General features: G+C 42.5%; 1 protein-coding gene across 2 annotated transcripts in view; it reads left to right on the top strand.

Annotated features, from left to right (window-relative positions):
* Positions 1-23,831, top strand: part of KCNIP1 (potassium voltage-gated channel interacting protein 1) — a 586,554-nt gene that overhangs the window by 429,695 nt on the left and 133,028 nt on the right. For both annotated transcript variants that reach the window (XM_073620736.1, XM_073620735.1), the window contains one exon: positions 1,247-1,354. In XM_073620736.1, the coding sequence (XP_073476837.1) occupies positions 1,247-1,354 (108 nt within the window). The remainder of the gene's footprint in view (positions 1-1,246; positions 1,355-23,831) is intronic.

Raw genomic sequence — 23,831 nt, 5'->3', positions numbered from 1 at the left:
ACCTACCTCCTGGAGTGTTCTTGGTGTTCTTGATCTGGCCAACTGTTGTGAAGGGTGTTTTCTTCACCAGGGAAAGAATTCTTCAGTCATCCACCACAGTTGTTTTCCGTGGTCTTCCGGGTCTTTTGGTGTTGCTGAACTCACCAGTGCGTTCTTTCTTTTTAAGGATGTTCAAAACAGTTGATTTAGCCACATCTAATGTTTTTGCTATCTCTCTGATGGGTTTGTTTTGTTTTTTCAGCCTAATGATGGCTTGCTTCACTGATAGTGACAGCTCTTTGGATCTCATATTGAGAGTTGACAGCAACAGATTCCAAATGCAAATAGCACACTTGAAATGAACTCTGGACCTTTTATCTGCTCCTTGTAAATGGGATAATGAGGGAATAACACACACCTGGCCATGGAACAGCTGAGCAGCCAATTGTCCCATTACTTTTAGTCCCTTAAAAAGTGGGAGGCACATATACAAACTGTTGTAATTCCTTCACCGTTCACCTGATTTGGATGTAAATACCCTCAAATTAAAGCTGAAAGTCTGCAGTTAAAGCACATCTTGTTTGTTTCATTTCAAATTCATTGTGGTGGTGTATAGAGCCAAAAAGATTAGAATTGTGTCGATGTCCCAATATTTATGGACCTGACTGTATAATCTAAAAATAATCATTTCTACAGCTGAATGTACACTGTCACTGCCTTTAAAAATCATACTGTTTTGTAACACCACGGGTTGAGACATTCCTCAAGCATGTCGAGTTATGGGTTTTTTTTTTGTTTTTTTTTGGTTTTTTTTTATATTTCCTTCCACACCACATCATGAAAAGATCCACTCTCTGATTTTAATAGCAACATTCGTCCTCAAGACTTTAATGAGTATCACCTCTAAGCTCAGGTTCATCAAATTTTGAATAAGATTCACTGAAAATTTGATTACTAAAACTTGGGCATATTCTCTCATTAATAGTTTGGATGATGCTATTAAATGTTTCAGAGAGAGAAAGAGTTTGAAGGCAAGCAGAGTCTTCAGTGCTGTCCTTAGAAAATCCACAATACTGTAACACAAGTGTTATTGTACCCTGTATTTCATGTTTATTTGTAAATTGTATTTAAAAATGTTTTAATACATAGTGAAAATATATAAACTACAGTTCAAAAATGTATACAAGTGAAATGTCTTTTTTAAATTGACCCAAAACCCTTCAAGTTTTCCTTGATAATAGTCTTGCTTTCTGTTTTTTTTTCGTAGGATTTTGTATCCGCTTTATCAGTCTTGCTAAGAGGAACAATTCGCGAAAAGCTGAGGTGGACCTTCAATCTCTATGACATAAACAAAGATGGATATATAAACAAAGAGGTAAAGAATTTTTTTTTCCAAGAAAAAGTTTATTAAGTTAACAAACATGAATACAGAGATAACAACAGCATAAGCGAGTTACAATTTTAAATCAGCAAAAAAACAAGTGATAACAACTGATAAAGTAGGTCAAATATAAACCATTGATACATTCAATTCAAAATGAAAAGAAGTATTGTTGGATGATACAATGGAAGGATGGCATAACTGCTTGAGGAGAGATCATTCTGCATGAAACTTATATCTAACATTTGTTACCCCTAGAAGTAAGACAGTGTAATAATTGTTCTATTCTGTATAATGGGGTAGAGATACATGGGTGATATAATCTCTTTGTAATGTTGGCGGTTGATCCATGTATCAGAGTCAGCTTATTTTAGTAGTCTTGGCTGTGGAGAGAAGTTTTTTGGGTCCATTCATGTGCCATATAATAAAACTTTTCCATATCCAATTATACAATGTTATTAAGTAACCATGGACTTTAGCGCAAGTGCAGTAAAGTAAGGGGGTGCATCCTTTCGTTCCCTGGCCCAGCCTTGGGATAACCGGCTAGCGCCTACTATCAGGTGTATAGGGATTGGCTTCCATGTGTGGAAGCGTAGTAGACCATGGACTTTCAGCTGTAGGGATTGTGGTTTCATCCCTGTCTATGTGTGCTTATTGTCAAGGGACGTGGGGGGGGGGGGTGCAAGGGGAGTACTGGGGTAATAAGTCATATTTCCCTGTCATTATTCAATGCTGCAGTATATGATAGTAGAAATGCTTGGTCTTTATCGTAGACCAGACTCAGTGTTTAAGGGGAATTTTGAGTGTGGTAAAGGAATAGCAAATAGGTGGCTTATATCCAAGCAGGATCGGTGGTGGGGGGCTGCCCCTAGCCCTCCCTTAGATTTTTTTTTTGTATTCTGATGTGCCTAGACCTCTAACTGAGAAGTTGGGTGTATTCGGATGTTTGGAAATGTTGCCAGCAGGCCCAGGTGTCCCTATATGCGGTGGAGGAGTCATGGGCCTGGTGTACAAGTTCTTCCATTGTAGCTATTTTGTTTACTATCTTAATCCAGTCTGCTATTGTAGGTGGGTTGGGAGATTTCCAGAGGACCGGGATACATAGTTTTGCGGCATTAAAGAGATGTAGAGCTAAAGATCGATGGTATGTTTTCATCGGTAGTGTGGAGTGGTGGAGTAACCCTTGGGCTGGTGAGAAGTTTAAGTGAAGTGTTGTAATTTGAGAGATGAGTCGGAAGATATCAGTTCAGAATTTTAGGATCGAAGGACATTCCCACCTGATTGGAGAATCGAACCTTCCTTGGTATGGCATCTCCAGCAAGTGGGTGGGATCTGCGGGTTGATTTTGTGTAATTTGAGGGGGTTTTATAACATCTGGAGAACAGCTTAAAACTGTTTTCTTGGGCTGTCACATTGACCGAGCCTTTGTGTATGTTAGCATATATCTTCCCCCACTCTGCGTCTGAGAGGTTGATGAAGACGTCTTTTTCCCATTGTTCGCATGCAATATTCGATTTAGGATCATGTTTCTAAAAGAGGATTGAGTAGATAATGAAAATCAAATTGTGACTGTTTTCTCGAGAAAGCAGGACGTGTCTGGGGGTCATTGGGATAATGTCTAAGTTGCATATAAGACCATTAAGGGATCTGGCTGTCTGTCCTCTGTTCATTCAGTGTGAAAAGCGATAAAAATCTCTCCTCAGAGAAGAAGTCTCCCTCTCTTGGGTATGCGTCAGACCCTAAGTCTGGCAGAAAGGATCCATCAATACCCAGCGAGAAATCAGGGTTGTGTCTAATCAACATGAGTGGGCCTGGGGAGGACAAGATTCGAAATTGGCGACACGTTGCATTGAAAGTTTGCAACGTAGTGCCAATTAGGGGATGTTGTTTGCATTGTTGTGGAATGTGGCTTGTGTTGATCCAGGGTATGTGTTTGAGCGGAAGATGTGAGAAGGCCTGTTCTATGGTAGTCCACGCTTTGGTGTCTGCGTGAACATTTCAATCCACTATTCTGGTCAGTTGACAAGCCCAGTAGTATTTTCGAATGTCAGGCAAACCCAGACCTCCTTTCAATTTGGGTAGAGTCAGTCTGTCAAAGCTCAGTCTAGCTCGGGCCCAACTCCAAATGAATTCTGTACAGGCTTTGCGAAAGGAAGTAAAAAATGTTTGTGGTAATTTCACAGGGACCGTTTTTACTAAATAGAGTCATTTTGTTAAGATGGTCATTTTAATAATAGAAGTTCTGCCGAACCAAGAAAACAATCCTGTCGACCAAGCTTTGAGATCTTTCTGAATATTTTGGAGGATTGGAATATAATTTTTGCCGTATAAGTCTGATAAAAAGGCCGGTATGTGGATTTCAAGGTATTTCATTGAATTTGGTTGCCATTTGAATGGGAAATTAGTTTGGCATTGGATTTGGATTTTGATCTCAGTTGGCAGATATATATATATATATATATATATACTGTATATATATATTATGTTTTAAAATGTTTATTTAAAATAAATTGCATGACATGAGATGGCATTCGTAATAAAGAAGACAAAAAAATGTCAAATTCACATTTGTTTTGGATTCAGAACAAAAGTCTGATATTATTATATCTACCCCTTATCAAATTAAATGTAAAAGCATGCATGCCATGAAGTAATCAAGCTCTGACACTCAGTTCAGAATAAGAACTATACACTTTTTTCACACAGAGAATATGACATGCAAAACAAATAAAAGAAGCGAATGTGGGACTTTAGATGAGGTGTGTCTCTGCAAATAAAGGATATTAACCTATTGATTGTAACCAATCCCCAATGGGTAGTCCCTATAATGAACAAAACAAAATATTTCTTGTGTACAATATAGGCACAATATAAACATATTCGATGCACAATAGTCACATATTTAATATTTATACATAAAAGGACATGATTGGTACAAAAAACAATAATAAAGAAATAATGTACATAATTGGTAATAATAAATACAAAAAACATGATAAGATGAATTCATGATAAAACACGCTGTAAACCTGGCACCCTTGAGTATAGACTCAACGCGTTGCATGACGTTTAAAGCCAATCATCAGGAGTAGAATGCTATAAAATAAATAAAAATAGAAAATAAATAAATGAGTAGATGGGCCTACATCAGATATCTATATAGTACAACAGGCTCTCTAGTAAGAAAAAAGATTAAATATAGTGATGGTACTAACCTATAGAGTATCCAATGGGTGTATACCCATTGCTACTGTGTTTGGATGAACATAATATAGAAAATTGGGAAGATCCCAAAAGCTATTCTTCATAAAGGACAAACCGGTGATATGCTACTTATCATTTATTGATTATCCAAAAATAATTTAAACATTTACAAAATTTGTGAAAACAAACTACATCTATCTCCAGTACATAGTTAAAAGGACTAAATGTCTAGATGAAACACAGGTGGCCACCATATATTAGATCAACCATTCATATCCCTCACAGTCATGCACACACACAAGCAAACCAAAGCCGATCGCCAGATCAGATTGTAGAATTAACGTCCTTGATCATTTGGGTAATTATGAATTGAAAAGAGTTGTTTTTCATTTAAATTGCTAATAAAGTGATGAAGGACCTTCAAATAATGTAAAATTGTAAAAAGTCAGGTGCTTGTGCAGTATGGACGCTTCCTCGTTAATAGCCGCTATGGGTGCTGTATTTGAAATCCAAGTTAATGACAGACATACAGGTGCTCTATATGGAAATCAGAATCTGGCAGCAGGAACATTGCATGTAGACTTGGCACAGATACAGGACGGGATATGCTGACAAAATTTCTGACAAATAGTAAAGATAAGATACAGCTCACCGTTTCTTCCTGTATATATTTGATCACAGTCTTGAATATCCAGGCTTACAGTCCACAGTCCGTCATCCTGGCAGCTTCAGAGTAGGCCAGTTAGAAGGTATATAGTGAGGACGATTCCGTCCTGAAAGGATTGAAACAGCTGTTCATTCCTATGTAGTTTGGCTTCAGAAGCTGCCGATGCTTGCCGGCCGTGGCGGCCAGGGAAATGCTACCGTTGATGATATGTCCGACTTCCAGCTTTCAAAAGTAATGGCGGCTCGAGGAAAATAGAGGGGGGATCCAGCTTTATGGAGGGGATTACTGTGTCTTCATCCTGGGCACAATGATAGTATCCTACTGCTTACATGTTTCGCTTGATCACAAGCTTCTTCAGAGCATGCGCTATTGTTAGGTCTCCTTGTTTAAATCATCGGTTAATTAGCAAGCAATCAATACCCGGAGTGGAGATCCCATTTACGCTGCAATCCATTCACGTTGTCATTCACCACTGGTGCAAACACACAGTGTCATGCAGGGACGTTAGGCAACTTGGTAAAAATGTATCTTAATGAGAACACATGTATCAAAAAGGGGGGAAAAAGAAAGGGCATACAAATCAACATAGAAAAACAAGATACATTTCAAATGAAATTCAAGGAGAATAGTTACATTATTTCCAAAAACTTTTTATATATATATATATATATATATATATATATATATATATATATATATATATATATGTGTGTGTGGATCATAATGAAAATAAATACAGGGTATCCATCATTTTAACCAGGCTAGGTGGGGGGTGGAGGGGCCAGCCAGCCAGGGGCAGGAACGATGGACCACACATAGGGGGACCGGAGTGGAGGGTAAGGGACCCAGGATATGGTAGGGTGACTGTAAAATGGGCACATCCAAGAGTGGAGTGTCCATAGGGATCCTGCAATGCATACAATAGAAAACTAAGTCAATGTAAATCAGTGTAATGTGTATGTAATAATAGATGAATGGTAAGGTATATGTATGGAGTGTGAATGAAGATGGATGTAGGTATGTATAATGTGTGTGAATGTGTATGTGCCCGTTCACTCTGGGCGGGGTGATGGGGGGATTGCACTGGGCTGGGTTCCCCCGCCTCAACCCCGGAGGAGATCAACTTATCCAGGCTATGTTCGTCCAAACATGTAGCAATGGGTATACACCCATTGGATACTCTATAGGTTAGTACCATCACTATATTTAATCTTTTTTCTAATAGAGAGCCTGTTGTACTATATAGATATCTGATGTAGGCCCATCTACTCATTTATTTTCTGTTTTTATTTATTTTATAGCATCCTACTCCTGATGATTGGCTTTAAACGCCATGAAACGCGTTGAGTCCATACTCAAGGGTGCCAGGTTTACAGCGTGTTTTATCATGAATTCATCTTTTCATGTTTTTTATATTTATTAATACCAATTATGTACATTATTTCTTTATTATTGTTTTTTGTACCAATCATGTCCTTTTATGTATAAATATTAAATATGTAACTATTGTGCATCGAATATGTTTATATCGTGCCTATATTGTACAGAAGAAATATTTTGTTTTGTTCATTATAGGGACTACCCATTGGGGATTGGTTACAATCAATAGGTTAATATCCTTTATTTGCAGAGACACACCTCATCTAAAGTCCCACATCCGCTTCTTTTATTTGTTCTTTATATAATATCCAAGGGAAGGAGGCGAGTCTCTGCTCTGCTGTGTCTGGGCTGACGTGGGTCACATTTTGTTTTTTTCAATTTTGTTATTTAGGGTGGAAGACACCGATTCCTTTCTGTGACCCTTTATGCCCAACATATCCTCTTTATTTTTATTATTAATTTTACCCATATATATCCATAGATATCAGCTCTATTTCTAACATGGGTTATATATATATTATTACATAATTCCTACAAACGAGATTATTCATACTTAATCTTTATGTCCATCTAACCACTATTTATACAACCAGTCTTATAGGGCGTACACACGGTCGGACTTTGTTCGGACATTCCGACAACAAAATCCTAGGATTTTTTCCGACGGATGTTGGCTCAAACTTTTTTTGTCTACACACGGTCGCACAAAGTTGTCGGAATTTCCGATCGCCAACCACGCGGTCACGTACACCACGTACGACGAGACTAGAAAAGGCCAGTTCAGAACCAAGCGCGGCACCCTTTGGGCTCCTTTTGCTAATCTCGTGTTAGTAAAAGTTTGGTGAGAGAGACGATTTGCGCTTTTTCAGACTCGTGGCTTTCAGATCATTTTCTGTCGTTCAGTTTGTGCTTGTGGGTTTGTATCTGCTCTTCAGTGCGTGCAGCAAGTTCCGCGTGACTTTAGGTAGTCATTGTATTCTTGTTCGTTCGTTACTGTTTTTCAGGTCGCTCTTCACAGGCCTTGCTGTTCTTCAGTGCGTTCTGTTACTTCGTTCTGAGCAGCCGACCGTTTTCTAGCCATGTTTCGTATGCGTACTCCTCGTAGAGTTCGTGCTGTGCGGGGGCTTGATGTTGGGGTCCTGACCTTGACACAAGTCCAGTCCATGAACAGGGTGGGGAGGAGTTCATGGACCAAGAATTGGTTGCTTCAGCGTGACCAGTTCTCTCATATGCCTTTGCTCCGTGAGATCCGTGAGAATAATCCTGATGATTTCAGGAACTTTCTCAGGATGACGGACCCCGTATTTCACCGTTTGTTGGCTTCGCTGACCCCCTATATCAGCAGGCAGGATACCTGCATGAGGCAAGCCATCACTCCGGAGCAGAGGTTGGTCGCTACCCCACGGTATTTGGCCACAGGGAGAAGCCTGCAGGACTTGAAATTCTCGACAGGCATCTCCCCCCAGGCTCTGGGGATCATTATCCCAGAGACCTGTTCTGCCATCATCCAGGTCCTACAGAAGGAGTATATGAAGGTAAGATTTTTATCCTTTAATATCACATTTTATTGTATTTAATGTTTGATAATATATTGTATTTCTTTCCTCATTCCCTAATTACCATGATTGTAATATGCTGTGAATGTCCCCTTTGTCCTCATTCATGCAGGATTTTTATGCAATTATTATTTTAGGTCCTTCATACATATTTGCCCTTCAATAACCTCCCCAGCATGGTGTCTCCTGCCCTATATTCACCTCATATAGTCACTTAACAATGTATTTTTTCTGCTCCATAGTAGTGCTCTACCCCAAACACCCCCTAAAATGTTTGGAAATGTTATTTTTGATTTAAATTCAGGCAGAGTGCCAGAGGCTTTTTTTTGTGGTGTCCCCAAATAATTTTTAGTAACCCTCCCTCCCCCAACTGCTAAGTCAGCTGATCCCAATTCTCTATGTATCCTCAATCATCTATCTGCTGACTTTGCCAAACCCATACACACTATACCCACCTATTTACTGGTCAGATGTATGGAGGAATTCACCAAAGCATGTAGTGCAAGGGCCTGCCTGTATACTTTCCAATGGTACTGTTTAAAGTATTTGTGTCCTATTATTATCTTGACAGGTAATAGCAGAATGTCCAAATGTCCTCAAATGTGTACAATGTGTATTTATATCCGTTTATTATGACACTTCTTACCTGTCCAGTGGGCTGCCAATAGTGTAACTAAGGAGGGGCTGTTCCAAGTAATACCCATTATTTAGGCATTCATCTCTCAATGAAGTGAAGAGGGTTACCTGTCCAAGATTTCCACACACCCCCTATAATGTTAGAAATGGCCCATGAGAGGGGGGGAGGGGGAATATGATAGGTGTACCTTATACTTTGGCCTTGTTAAATTCCCCTTACTAAATGCTATCTGGAGGTTGCCCCATAATGTTTGTGTCTAATCTGCTTGCCATGTTTCTGTGAAAAAATAGTAATGTTTATTGTTTTTTCCTCAACAGTTTCCTTCCACGCCACAGGAATGGCAGACTGTGGCTTCCCACTTTGCCCAGCGGTGGGACTTTCCTAACTGCGGAGGGGCAATTGATGGGAAACACGTCCACATCGTCCCACCACCCAACTCGGGGTCGTACTATTATAATTACAAGGGGTTCAATAGTATAGTGATGTTGGCAGTGGTGTCGGCTAATTACGACTTCTTGTATGTGGACGTGGGGAAGAATGGCCGGATGTCCGATGGTGGAGTCATCGCCCAGACGGAGTTCTACAGGCGTCTCCAGAATGGCAGCTTGGACTTGCCAGCTCCAGAGGACAATGTTGAAGGACTACCATTTGTGTTCGTTGCTGATGAAGCGTTTGCGCTGGGGGACCACCTGATGCAGCCATTCTCAATGAGGACCCTCACCCCGGAACAGAGGGTTTTTAATTACCGGCTGGCCAGAGCCCGAAGAGTGGTGGAGAACACATTTGGAATCCTGGCCAGCCGGTTCTGCCTATTTCTGACACCCATCCATATGGCGGAGTATAAACTGAACCATATTATACTTGCGTGCTGTGTTCTCCATAACTTTTTAAGGAAACATTTGGCCAACTATGCTGGCTCAGTTGGGCCTGAGGCCGGAATCATACATCAAACCACACTGACGGCGCTTGAAAGTGGGCGTCCTGGCTTGCCCTCCCTGAGTGCCCGTGATGTCCGGTTACGCTACCTGGAGTTCTTTGCGGGTAGGGGGGCTATCAATATGCCAGACAATCTGTGAAGCCTTTTTATAATAATAAAAAAAAAAATTCTTTGTGGACATTTACTGCTTGTGTTTGTTTTAGCTGACCCTGACAGAAATGTTTTGAGTGCAGAAAATGGCGTGATTGTGTAACCTTATACAAAGCACTGTTGGCTGTTATTTACTAAATGCAAAAACACATTTCACTACAAGTGCACTTGCAACTGCACTGAAACTGCACTTGTAGTGCAAAGTGGATTTGCCCTTAGGAAATAACCCCCATTTTCTCAGAAAACAACAATTACATCACCCCAAAAGTGTTGTAGCGTTGAGACAATAATCTACACATTCTTGATTAACAATCTTTTTAATACCTGCACAATCACAGGTGCATTTACCAAAGGTTTTTCAAACAAACCAACATGTTTGTTGTATAACAATTTTTGTGGTGGCATTATCCAAAATCAAAATGTCCATTTTATAGAAAACAGGCCTGTGTAAAACCAACAAGAAAGACACAAATCTTGAACTTACAAACGTAACATTTGGTCGAATTTGAAGGCAATATCAGACATGAGTATTTAGGAACTGTGTTTGATATTGCGTTCAGATGGGGGGAAATCACCCCTGGAAAAGCCAAATTTGGAAGATGCACACAAATTTCCCAATGTCAACATGTGCGACCTGCCATCACGGGGGATCAAGGGACGTGTTTTGGGGGAGAAACCCCTTCCTCACCGCTACTTTATTATTGAGGAAGGGGTTGCACCCCCAAAACGCCTCCATTGATCTCCCGTGATGGCAGATAGCACATGTTGGCACACTGTGTGCATCCTCCAAATTTGGCTTTGTCAAAAATCACAAAAAGATTTAGCACATTGTAGCACACAAAAGAAGAAATTGATTTGGAGGGGTTTTAAACTCGCCCCAAAACATCAATGATGTTTTTATAATTTGGAATAACATCATTGATGTTTTGCTTGATGATTTCCAATTGTAAATTACACCCCATGATCTCCCCAATCAGGATCTGGGCACTTTCGGATGTGAAAGGATCTGGATCCACAACATCACGATCACCTAAAAAGAGAGGAACCCCAAAATAAATTTGGTTAAAAAAAAATGCCGCCATCCATCTCTTATCTGAGCCTGTGGTTGCAGACACTCACCTGTTGTGGTGACTAGTTCCACCACGTCTTCATCCTCCTGCTCAGCTTGTGTTGGGGGGATTTTCCCTTCTTCCAGGGGGGGGGGGCTCTGGTCTCCTCGGATGAGGGGTGTCCTCCGATTCTTTTCTCCCCTATGTAAAACAAAAAAGGTATACTTAGCACACAGATATTTAATGTCAGAACTATAAAGATGAAACATTGCTTGGAAGTGGGGTACAATTGTCAATTTTAGCCGAGTTCCAAGATGTAGCTTTTTCAGTGTCCTTTGTCAAGCTGCAATACTTTACCTGTTTTGTACAAGCTTCACCGATGGAGACCCCCCTATAGTATACACTGGAGCACCTGTGTGGGGCCCCCTAATAAAAATGGTGTTCTGGGGTCCCACATTAGTGCTCCAGTGTCCAGATGTGTAAACAGCTGCTCAGTGTCCTCTCCTTACACAGAATCTAGTTTGCATTTCATTCTAGTAACAAAGCCATCTACACAACCCGATTCTTTGAAGACAAGTATAGGGCGTCAAAATGGTGGCCAAATGCATATGGGCTAAACAATGGTATTTTATAGTTGGAACGAAAAATGTTTGATCCGAACGAATAATGTGCCCATGAACATGAAAGTTGCCATTTTAAACTGTACAACAGTTCCTAAAAGCACATGGAGCAGCACGAACGTAATAAAGACAAAAAGAATAGGAACACAGCACAACTACTTACTTTTTTGCAGCACTCTCCGGATCTTTCTGTACTGCTCGTGTTCTCGTAATTTGAGGTCCGACCACCGGTTCCTGAGCTGATCTTTCGATCGTCGTACCCCAAAATTCCGGTGCAGACTCCTGACCACTTTCGCCATGATCTTGGCCTTTCGGATATTGGGGTTGGGGTAAGGCCCATACTTTCCATCATAGTCGGACTTCTTCAGGATGTCCACCATTTCCAACATCTCCCCAAAGGACATATTTGAGTCCTTAAATCTCCTTCTGGATCGTGACGTTTCAGGCTCCGGCCTCTCCTCCTCCTCCTCCTCGTCGTTGCTACAATTAGCACGCACCTGCTGTCTATCCGCCATGTGCTCTTCCCCCACTGCGCCGAACGAAAAGGGGCAGGGAATATACTAGAAAGAACGTCAGGGGCGGGCGGAGTTATACGCGTGCGCAGTGTGTATAAAGCGTAACACACGTGCGTATTACGTACGATCTGTGAGCGGAGGAAGGAGCATCGGAGACGCCGATCGTGATAACGAAGGTAAGATCTAAACTTGCGCCTATACTGCTTCGAAATGGAAGCCTATATTGTAACAAGATTAGGGGAGTTTTGCCTGACATTAGGGTTTGTCTTGTGTTGTGTCTTGCAGAGAAAATGGATGGGTTCAATGACCACAATTTCCTGCCCCTGTTCATAGACAAATACAGGGAGCTGCCCTGTCTGTGGCAAGTGAGACACCCCCACTATAATCACAAACAGAAGAGGCAGGCAGCGCTGGAGAAACTGCTGGAGTTGGTGAAGCCGGTGGTCCCCACAGCAACCATCCCTTATTTAAGAGCCAAAATTGGTGGCCTGAGGAGCACTTATCTTAGGAGCGCAAGAAGGTCACAGATTCCCAGAGGTCCGGAGCAGCAGCAGATGACATTTATGTCCCCAGACTGTGGTACTATGAGAGACTGCGATTTCTGTCAGACCACACTGAAGTCAGGGAATCCCTCTCCACTCTTCCTTCCACCCCAGCTGAGGCTTTCGATGTCCAACCTGGGCCTTCCAGCCAGGAAGAAGTGGAGGAGCCCAGCTGGAGTCAGGTATAGCATTGTTCTACTGATTTCTGGTCAATAAAGAAATGATCTTGACTAGATGTTATTATTGATCACTAATTGCCGATTGAAAAAAGTGTTTTACATATCAATAGACAGTAGTGGGCACCCAAAATTGGGACAAGAATGAAAACTGCTGGGCTCAGAAGGATAGTCTGTTATATTTGTTAACATTCAATTTGCAGCAGTCAGGAGGTGAAAATTGTGTGTGATTGATGAAGAAAAAACTAAAACTATGTCCCTTTTTCATACACAGGAAGACCTCAGCCAGGAGGAGGTTGTGGAATGTGGCAGTCAGGAGGAGGCGGGGATTAGTGGCAGCCAGGAGGAGACGGGGATTAATGGCAGCCAGGAGGAGGCGGGGCTAAGTGTCAGCCAAGAGAAGCCTGGGACCAGTCGCAGCCTGACTGAGTCTCAGGTCCCTCCCCTCCGCCTGCCATATAAATGAGCCAGGAAGGCCACTCCGAGTCCCGTGCAGGATTCAGCGTTCAGGCTAATTCAGGAGGCTTCGGCGTCCCTCCGAGCCTTACCAACTCCTGAAGAGGCCTTTGCCTGCATGGCTGCCACCAAATTGCAGGGCATGCAGGAGGGTCAACGCAAGCTCTGTGAGGACCTGCTTTATAAAGTCCTACTTAAGGGGGTGAGTGGGGAACTAACACCCAAGACCGACGTGGTTGAGTTGGACCATCCTCCTCCTCCTCCTCCTCCTGCTGCCACAACTCCAACACCACAGCCACCGTGTGGAAGGAGGCGTGGAAAGAAGACCAAAGAGTGATGGCCCTGGGTTCAGTCTGGTCTGACAGAAGATGCAGTCTCTCGTATGACCACAGCCTGGGGACATAGGTGTCATCTGCTGCTGTTCATGATCTCTGGGACTTCTGGACCAGACTGCACTCCCTTAGATAAGGACTCCTCAGGCCACCAATTTTGCTTAAAAATAGTTGATGTGTGCCCTGGGGGTACAAGGCTTCACCCACCTCTGCAGTTTCTCCAGCGTTGCCTCCCTCTTTGTTTAGTTGTGAGCCGTTAATAAAAAATTTTCTGTAAATTATACTCTCCTGTGTGTGTTTTCATCCAAAAAGGACAGTTTGTTGGTGAGGATTCAGGTACATTTCTAAAGTACAATGTGAAATTAACAAGAGACAACAACACCAAACAATCTCCTACAGATTAAATAGAACAACATATCAATGGTGTTGTGGGAACTTGTCACAAAAAACACACACAAACATTTTCGGGAGTACAAATCCAAATCGCAAACAAAATAAAAATAAAATACAAACACAAAAAAAGAATCTACATTAAAGCCAAAAAATATATAAAAAATATACAAAAATATGTTGTCAGATGTGAGAAATCAAAATATATTGAGGGAATCACGATAAATAGTAACAAAATAAGTTTGTGAGAAGTGCGTGTGAATATGAGCAGCAAAACGACTTAATTCTTGTCACATTATAAAGAAGAAGAGAGTGCGCTGTATTAAACCATTTTTTACATTGCAGTGTGACGAAAGTGCTGTATCCATTGCAAACGCTAAGTTTACCAGAACAAGCTGATCCGTCTTGGAATTTCTTCTGAGCATGCGTGGCACTTTGTGCGTCGGAACAGGCCACACACGGTCGGAATTAACGCGATCGGATTTTGTTGTCGGAAAATTTTATCTCCTGCTCTCCAACTTTGTGTGTCGGAAAATCCGATGGAAAATGTCCGATGGAGCCCACACACGGTCGGAATTTCCGACAACACGCTCCGATCGGACATTTTCCATCGGAAAATCCGACCGTGTGTACGGGGCATTAGGTTCTCCCCTTAGAGGTTTTACACCAGCTTGTTCTATATTCCCTAGCCTGATGTTCATGGCCATGGCTTTTGTGATCTCACTCCGGGGTTGCGAGGTGCCTAGTACTTCCCCCTCGCCCATCCCTCCTGTGACGGGGTAGGGGTTGACCTCCGCACCTCGACGTCATGCTCACACACCCTCTGGCGCGGCGTCTCTCTGAGCGCCGATCGAGGGTTGTGTATTTGTTTCCATCTCACGCTGCGGCGACTATGGACTGCCTCTCCTCCTCGCCGCTTCACGTGTACGCATGACGTTGGCGGGGTCCCGCCCCTTTTGGTGGGTTTTTCAGCTGGGAGGGGGCCGTGGGCTACTCATAGGCTGCTACCGTCTTGTTGGGACAATTCTACCCTTATCCCGCTAGACTCAGGTATGTGGGGTTTTCCCAGGACCTTACACTCATACACATACGCTTACTAACATACAGACACTCACATACACATACACATTCACACACATTATACATATATACATACATCTTCATACACACTCCGTACATATACCTTACCATTCATCTATTATTATATACACATTACACTGATTTACACTTACTTAGTTTTCTATTGTATGCATTGCAGGATCCCTGTGGACACTCCACTCTTGGATGTGCCCATTTTACAGTCACCCTACCATATCCTGGGTCCCTTACTCTCCACTCCGTTCCCCCTATGTGTGGTCCATCGTTCCTGCCCCCAGCTGGCTGGCCCCTCCACCCCCCACCTAGCCTGCCCGTTCACTCTGGGCGGGATGATGGGGGGATTGCACTGGGCTGTGTTCCCCAGCCTCAACCCCGGAGGAGATCAACTTATCCAGGCTATGTTCATCCAAACACAGTAGCAGTGGGTATACACCCATTGGATACTCTATAGGTTAGTACCATCACTATATTTAATCTTTTTTCTAACTAGAGAGCCTGTTGTACTATATAGATATCTGATGTAGGCCCATCTACTCATTTATTTATTTTCTGTTTTTATTTATTTTATAGCATCCTACTCCTGATGATTGGCTTTAAACGCCATGAAAAGCGTTGAGTCCATACTCAAGGGTGCCAGGTTTACAGCGTGTTTTATCATGAATTCATCTTATCGTGTTTTTTATATTTATTATTACCAATTATGTACATTATTTCTTTATTATTGTTTTTTGTACCAATCATGTCCTTTTATGTATAAATATTAAATATGTGACTATTGTGCATCGAATATGTTTATATCATGCCTATATTGTACACAAGAAATATTTTGTTTTGTTCATTATAGGGACTACCCATTGGGGATTGGTTACAATCAATAGGTTAATATCCTTTATTTGCAGAGACACACCTCATCTAATGTCCCACATCGGCTTATTTTATTTGTTCTTTATATAATATCCAAGGGATGGAGGCGAGTCTCTGCTCTGCTGTGTCTGGGCTGACGTGGGTCACATTTCGTTTTTTTTAACATATGCAAAACACTTTATTGTGACATTGTCTGAGTTTTTAGCAGCTTCAGCAGTTTTAGCAATAATTTCAGCAAACTTAGTAATTAATCATAGCTATTATTAAATATCTTGGTAATTTCCTCTTGAAACATTGGATGTTGATGTCATGTCTGCTTTGGTGCAATTTCTCGGAAGAGACAGTCTTTTTATAATCCTTTGTGGTTCAGCTTCAGACTGAAAGAAGGGAACTAGCAGATATCTATTGTTATCTGAATTTCTTAGAGTTAAGATTTTAACAAGCTAAGCTTGAGACACAATATTATATTTTTAATAGGCATTTTAACATTTTTAGCTGGTAACACCTTAATCACATCCATTACAGTTCCCCCCTTTAAAATCAGTTCCTTACACTAAAAATCTTATCCTGGCCCGCTACTCTTTCCAACTGTATATAGAGAGGAGCAATGACTAACTCATTACACTACTCAATACAGCTTGGAGGGGCAATCAGGTGCTGTCTATACCAGTAACCTTATGGCGTTGCACCCTGAGGGGAGGTGACTGTAATGGAGCGCATTTCATACTTTTCATCTGGTATTTCATGATTCATAAATGTAGGAGAACTTTGGTCAATAGCTTTCCCTACACACTTTTTAAGACGGGGAGAATACAGCCAAGGTCACCAAAATTATCAGGATGGTTATTCCTATCTGTGTTAGTAATCCCTGCCACTCTCCCCTAATCCAGGTGAAGTATTGATCCCAAGGGTTGGTGAGACCTGGATTCTTTCTTACTTCCTCGGACAAATCCTCAAGTTTCCTGATGGCCAAAGTCACCTCACCGTTTGGGCCAGTGTTGTCTGGGATGTAGGTACAACATTTACCTGTTTTAGGCACCATTTTACACATACCCCCCTTTTCAGTTAGGACCATATCTAAGGCTATATGGTTTTGGAAAGTCATGTGTGATGCGGCTTCTTGTTGTTCGGCTAAACCTTGGAGTGCATCTCTGGTGTAATTGACAAACCTTTGTTGGTTATAGTAGATGTAATTTATCCAGTCTACATTCTTATTTACAGTGATGATGGGGATCAAAGATTCAAATCCTGCTGCTACTTGGTCTCTTGATTTGAACTCATCTGGGACCCCTCTAGGGATCCCTATGGTGTTTATGTATACATGAGAGTCAAAGCTTCCTGCTGGGGCACTCCTACGCCTCCTGGTAGGCCTGGCTGTGTTGTTTGTATTTGGATTTGGGTTTTCTGAGAGAATATGTAGAGGCATTATGGCCTTGGCCAGTGCACATTCTCGTGTTCACTGTCCTGTCAATCTGCTTCTAATTTTCATGCCTCCGCAGATTCAGTACACGTCTCCTAAAGACTGGACTTGATTTTGCACTAGATCTGCAGAGACCTCACTATAAGATCCACAGTAACCCTTGGTGAAATTTCCAAGAGGTTTCCCCACTCCCTGATACCATCCATAGCATGTGTAATTGCCAGGATATATGGGGATACCTTCTCCTAGCTTGGGAGTCTTGGTGACTATGGGATATTCCTCCTTCCAATGTTCACACAGGGAGTGGTTAGTGGTTGTGTTGGTAAACAGGCTAAGGAAACATGTCTCATGTTCAGGGGATATGTTCAGGGGTACCATTCACAAGTGTGGTCTAGCCCCCCCACACACATAACAATTGGTCTTATTGTGTTTCCCTGCACTGTACCTCATCCACTTGAGCCACAAGTTGACATATGAGAACCCGGTTTCTGCAGCCATGGTTTCCTCAAAGGTAGGGTCACCATGTCCTTTAATGTCTGTATATGGGGCCTCAGGGGGTTTGCGCTAGATGTGGATTGAGGAACTCCCCACTCTGGGTTATTGAACATATCTTCAGTTGGAAAGGCTTTCTAAAACCGGGATACCAACTTCCCCACCATAGGCCCAGAACATAGGTCCCACTGTCTTCTGGGCTAGGATTCTCAATGGTCAGCCTGAACTCTTTGGTGTAAGGCTGATCTGTGTGTTTGTTGATTGTCATTCTATCTAAGAGTGACTTCCCATTTTTGTCTTTTCTATTTTGGGCGTTTTCAGGTTTGTACCCCCAGTTTGTACCCCCAGTGTTCCAACCCACTGCTCCCCAGGAATCACAGTTTGTCACCCCAATAGATGTCAGTGACACATACATACACAGTCATGGGTCTTACTGCTTCATTGCAGACCGGATCCCATACATAGTACATGGAATTATCTGTTCATAAGAGGATATAAAAGTGGCAACATGTGTATTGGATGAGTTATACCAGAACTGGGTTACACCATCTTTTTGTTTGATGGCTACCTCTTGCAGCTGGGCAATGATTACTATGAAAAGGATATACAGAATCATTGTTCGGTCCCCTCGGCCTCTTCCTCAGGTACAGGGACTTTCTCGCAGTGGGAGGCGTGTGTCCACGTGTTCTTCCCGGCCACCTTGACTGATGTGGCAGTTGTTAGGAGAACCCAGAGAGGACCATCATATCTGGGTTCAAGGGTGTGTTTTCTCACAAAGTTCTTTACCAGGACCCAGTCGCTGGGGACCAACTTGTGTGATCCTGTATCTCGCTCAGGATCTGGAATGGAGGAGAATACTTCCGAATGGATATAAGTTAATTCTCGAGATAAAGCAGTCACATAATCAGTTAATACATCAGATTGGAGCTGCAACTGTTGAGGGAAATAACAACCTAGTCTGGGGGCTGAACCAAACATTATCCCATAGGGTGACAGACCATGGTTTTCCCCTTGGAGTGTACATAACACTGAATAAGGAAATGGGTAGGCTCTCTAAGGCCAACTCATTCCCGTTTCCTGAGACATTTTTAGCATTCTAAATTTTATTGTGCCGTCTAATCTTTCCACCTTCCCACTGCTCTGAGGATGGTATGGGGTGTGGAAAGATCATGTGACCCCTAAAGCTGCCCATATCTCTTTGGTTACTGAGGCCGTGAAAGCCGTCCCCTGGTCACTCTCTATAACTTCTGGGACACCATACCTGCACACCATTTCCGTTAAAAGTCTTTTAGCCGTGGTTTTTGCTGTCAGTCAATGCATATTCATATCGGCCACTCTTTGGCATCTGGATGTGGTCGATCTGTATCCATTCAAAGGGGTGCTGGGCCTTTCCTAGATGCTTCAAAGGTACCTTTTCCGTTCTTCCTGGGTTACATTTAGCACAAATAGTGCATGACTTGCAAAAGTTGTTGGTAAGTGGTGTAATCCCCGGGGCTAAGTAGTATTTATTGACCAGGGCATTCATCAAAGTTTTTGACAGCTGAGAGGCACCATGGGCCCACTGTACCACTGCAGGAAACATTGATCGTGGCAGACAGGGCCTCTTGTTTAATTCCATGATCCCTTCAGTTTCTGTGGCTCCTTTCTTGATCCACACTTCTTTTTCTTCTTTGTCAGCTGCTTCTTGCTGCTCCTTGAGATGGGTCCTGCTCACAGGAGGGTTTTGTAGAATCATGGTGGTCTGTACAGTTTCTTCAGGGGTATCCACTATACCATCCAGGATGGGTGCATCCACTCCACTGATCACTTCTTGTGTTTTGTTTGCAGCTTGTTTCGCAGCAGTGTCTGCCAGGTGATTGCCTTGTGCTTTTTGGGAATCCAGCTTGCCGTGCATCTCTACCTTAAGTATAGCCATTTGTGTTGGGAGGAGTGGAGCATCCATTAAGTACTTGATAGCTGCACTGTGTTTTACAGGTGTTCCTGCTGCTGTCAGGAACCCTCTGGTTTTCCAGATGCTCCCAAAATCGCAGGCAACGCCGAGGGCGTATCTTGAGTCTGTATAAATGTTAGCTCTTTTCCCCTCTGCCATTGTTAGGGCCTTGAGTTCTGCCTCCTGGGCAGACATGGAGGAAGGTAATGCTGAAGTTTGATAAACTGTATCTTCGGTGGTGACTGCGTATCCTGTGTGGTACTGTCCAGCGCTGTCAGCATACCTGGATCCATCCACAAAGATTGTCAAGTCAGGATTCTCAAGGGCTGTTTCACTGACTAGGGAAACCTGTCAGGATGTTGGTTACATGTTCATTAAGCCTTACAGAGAGAGGACGTTTAGTTCTCCCTACGTATTGCAATCCGCAAGGACATTGCAAGAGATATACCACGCGTTCAGTAGAACACGTAATAAATGATTTAATTTCAAATTCGACCGAAGTACTGGTAGAGGTAAACTTATGTGTTCTTCTATGCGTACATCCACTCAGGGAACATACCCTACATTTTTTTACACTGGTAGAAACCCGTCATGTACTAAAAAAAACCCCTCTTAATAGGGGGAGGATCAAGAATATTAGGGGCCACTCTCCCTCTAAGTGAAGGGGCACCTTTATACACCATTTGTGGTTTGACTGGAAGAATGGTACCCAATATATGATCATTTCTAAGAACATGCCAATATTTCTTAACCAGCTTCGCCACATTCCTGTGTTGTAAGGAATAGGTGGTAATAAATTGAACAGATGGTACCCTATCCATATTGGGAGCTTTATTCTTAAGCAGAATACCCCTATCGAGAGTAGTAACCTCATCCAATGTGGTTTTAAGAGACGCCTCAGGATAACCTTTCTCAAGAAAACGTCTTATTAGGACATCAGCCTGAGCCAAAAACTCCTCATGGTCGGAGCAATTACGTTTCAGGCGTATGAGTTGGCTTTTCGGCACTGACTTTAACCAGGCTTCATGATGGCAACTATCGGTAGATATGTAAGAGTTACGGTCCGTATTTTTAAAGAAAGTTGCCGTAGTAAATTGTTCATCTCTAATTCCAATCTTGAGATCTAAGAAATTTATCTCGGTTTGGCTTGCCTCATAAGAAAGTCGTATACCCCGATTATTGTCATTCAACTCACTCATAAAGGAGTCTAAATCTTGGCGATCTCCATTCCACAGGAGGAGGATGTCATCTATGTATCTAGCCCACAAGACCACCTGGGGTCTCTGGTGGGCATAGATGACATCCTCCTCCCATAGGGCCATAAAAAGGTTCGCCAAACTGGGGGCGTATTTAGCCCCCATGGCAACTCCTCTATCCTGCCTATAAAACTGACCCCCAAACCAAAAGTAGTTCCGGGTGGCTACAAAATGAAGTAATTGCATGATGAAACAAATCTGTTCATCAAATAATGTGGAATCACGCCTCAAATAATATTCCACCGCGAATAACCCCAAATTGTGCGGTATCACCCTATATAGTGAGGCGACATCGGCTGTCACCAGCCACCACCCTGAATTGGGGGTAAAATTGGAGAGTAACTTAATCACATGGCGGGAGTCTTTCAAATGTGACGGCATTTTAGTGACCAATGGTTGTAGGAAGAAATCGATATACCTGCCCACCCGGGATGAGATGGAATCAATGCCACTAACAATGGGGCGTCCCGGGGGGCAGGTAGGATGCTTATGAATTTTCGGCAGATAATAAATCACCGGGGTACGTGGAGCCCTGGGTACCAAATAAGATTTCTCCTTACCATTCAGAATACCTTGATCAAAACCATATTGGACGATTGCTTCAAGCTCTTTCTTATACTGAGCCTTGGGGTCCGATCTGAGGGGGGTATATGTATCTCGGTCCCCTAATATCTTGGACATCTCAGCAAGATAGTCCTTCTTATCCAAGACGATGATGCCCCCCCCCCCCTTTGTCAGCAGGTCTAATTACTAGGTTCTTATTCTCACATAAAGAATTTAAACCAGACTTCAAATCCTTATTGAAATGTATTTTTCTCAGGGGTAGTTGTTCCAAATCCCTAAGCATTAGGTCCCTAAACACCCTCAAAGAAGGGGCCATAGTACCAGGGGGGTTAAATAGAGACGCATTCGCCAACCCCGAATGACGGTACTCACTGGAACTGGTCACTGGTTAAAGTCAGTGCCGAAAATCCAACTCATACGCCTGAAACGTAATTGCTCCGACCATGAGGAGTTTTTGGCTCAGGCTGATGTCCTAATAAGACGTTTTCTTGAGAAAGGTTACCCTGAGGCGTCTCTTAAAACCACATTGGATGAGGTTACTACTCTCGATAGGGGTATTCTGCTTAAGAATAAAGCTCCCAATATGGATAGGGTACCGTCTGTTCCATTTATTACCACCTATTCCTTACAACACAGGAATGTGGCGAAGCTGGTTAGGAAATATTGGCATGTTTTTAGAAATGATCATATATTGGGTACCATTATTCCAGTCAAACCACAAATGGTGTATAAAGGTGCCCCTTCACTCAGAGGGAGAGTGGCCCCTAATATTCTTGATCCTCCCCCTATTAAGAGGGTTTTTTTTGAGTACATGATGGGTTTCTACCAGTGTAAAAAATGTAGGGTATGTTCCCTGAGTGGATGTACGCATATAAGAACACATAAGTTTACCTCTACCAGTACTTCGGTCTAATTTGAAATTAAATCATTTATTACGTGTTCTACTGAACGCGTGGTATATCTCTTGCAATGTCCTTGCGGATTGCAATACGTAGGGAGAACTAAACGTCCTCTCTCTGTAAGGCTTAATGAACATGTAACCAACATCCTGACAGGTTTCCCTAAGCACCCTGTCTCCAGACATTATCTCGAGCCACACAATCGAGACCCCAGTAAGACCATTTTCTTGGGGATCGATAGATACACTACACCTTGGAGGGGGGGCTCCCTTCTAAGGGGGATTTCTAGACTTGAGATGGCCTGGATATACAAATTAAGGTGCTATACCCCATTTGGGCTTAACGTTGAGGTAGACCTTAATGCCTTCCTAGACAATTCATGAATTTGCATTTTTTATATTACACATATTGGGATGTGAGGGTTATATGACTATAAAGAGGAACCTAAACACAATATGTGACTATTAGCCACTGGCGGTCCTACTTTGAATTTATTGCTTTGTTGTGAACCCGCTTTGAACCTTTTCAGGCCTGGTTTTAATAGTATTAAGCTATTGTTAATCAGCCATTAGTGGTTTTATTTTAAATTATCTCTTTGTTACAAACTTCTATTGGCATAACCTTTAGTGTCACATAGTTACATAGTAGGTGAGGTTGAAAAAAGACACAAGTCCATCAAGTCCAACCTATGTGTGTGATTATTTGTCAGTATTACATTGTATATCCCTGTGTGTTGCGGTCGTTCAGGTGCTTATCTAATAGTTTCTTGAAACTATCAATGCCCCCCGCTGAGACCACCGCCTGTGGAAGGGAATTCCACATCCTTGCCGCTCTTACAGTAAAGAACCCTCTACGTAGTTTAAGGTTAAACCTCTTTTCTTCTAATTTTAATGAGTGGCCACGAGTCTTGTTAAACTCCTTTCTGCGAAAAAGTTTTATCCCTATTGTGGGGTCACCAGTATGGTTTTTGTATATTGAAATCATATCCCCTCTCAAGCGTCTTTTCTCCAGAGAGAATAAGTTCAGTGCTCGCAACCTTTCCTCATAACTAATATCTTCCAGACCCTTTATTAGCTTAGTTACCCTTCTTTGCACTCACTCCATTTCCAGTACATCCTTCCTGAGGCCCGGTGCCCAAAACTGGACAGCATACACTAGGTGAGGCCGGACCAGAGTCTTGTAGAGCGGGAGAATTATCATTTTATCTCTGGAGTTGATCCCCTTTTTAATGCATGCCAATATTCTTTTTGCTTTGTTAGCAGCAGCTTGGCATTGCATGCCATTGCTGAGCCTATCATCTACTAGGACCCCCAGATCCTTTTCCATCCTAGATTCCC

Source organism: Aquarana catesbeiana, linkage group LG03 (assembly GCF_042186555.1).
Source record: "Aquarana catesbeiana isolate 2022-GZ linkage group LG03, ASM4218655v1, whole genome shotgun sequence".
Taxonomy (NCBI): domain Eukaryota; kingdom Metazoa; phylum Chordata; class Amphibia; order Anura; family Ranidae; genus Aquarana; species Aquarana catesbeiana.
The sequence above is the reverse complement of the archived record's forward strand: the minus strand, read 5'-3'. Positions and strand labels throughout refer to the sequence as shown.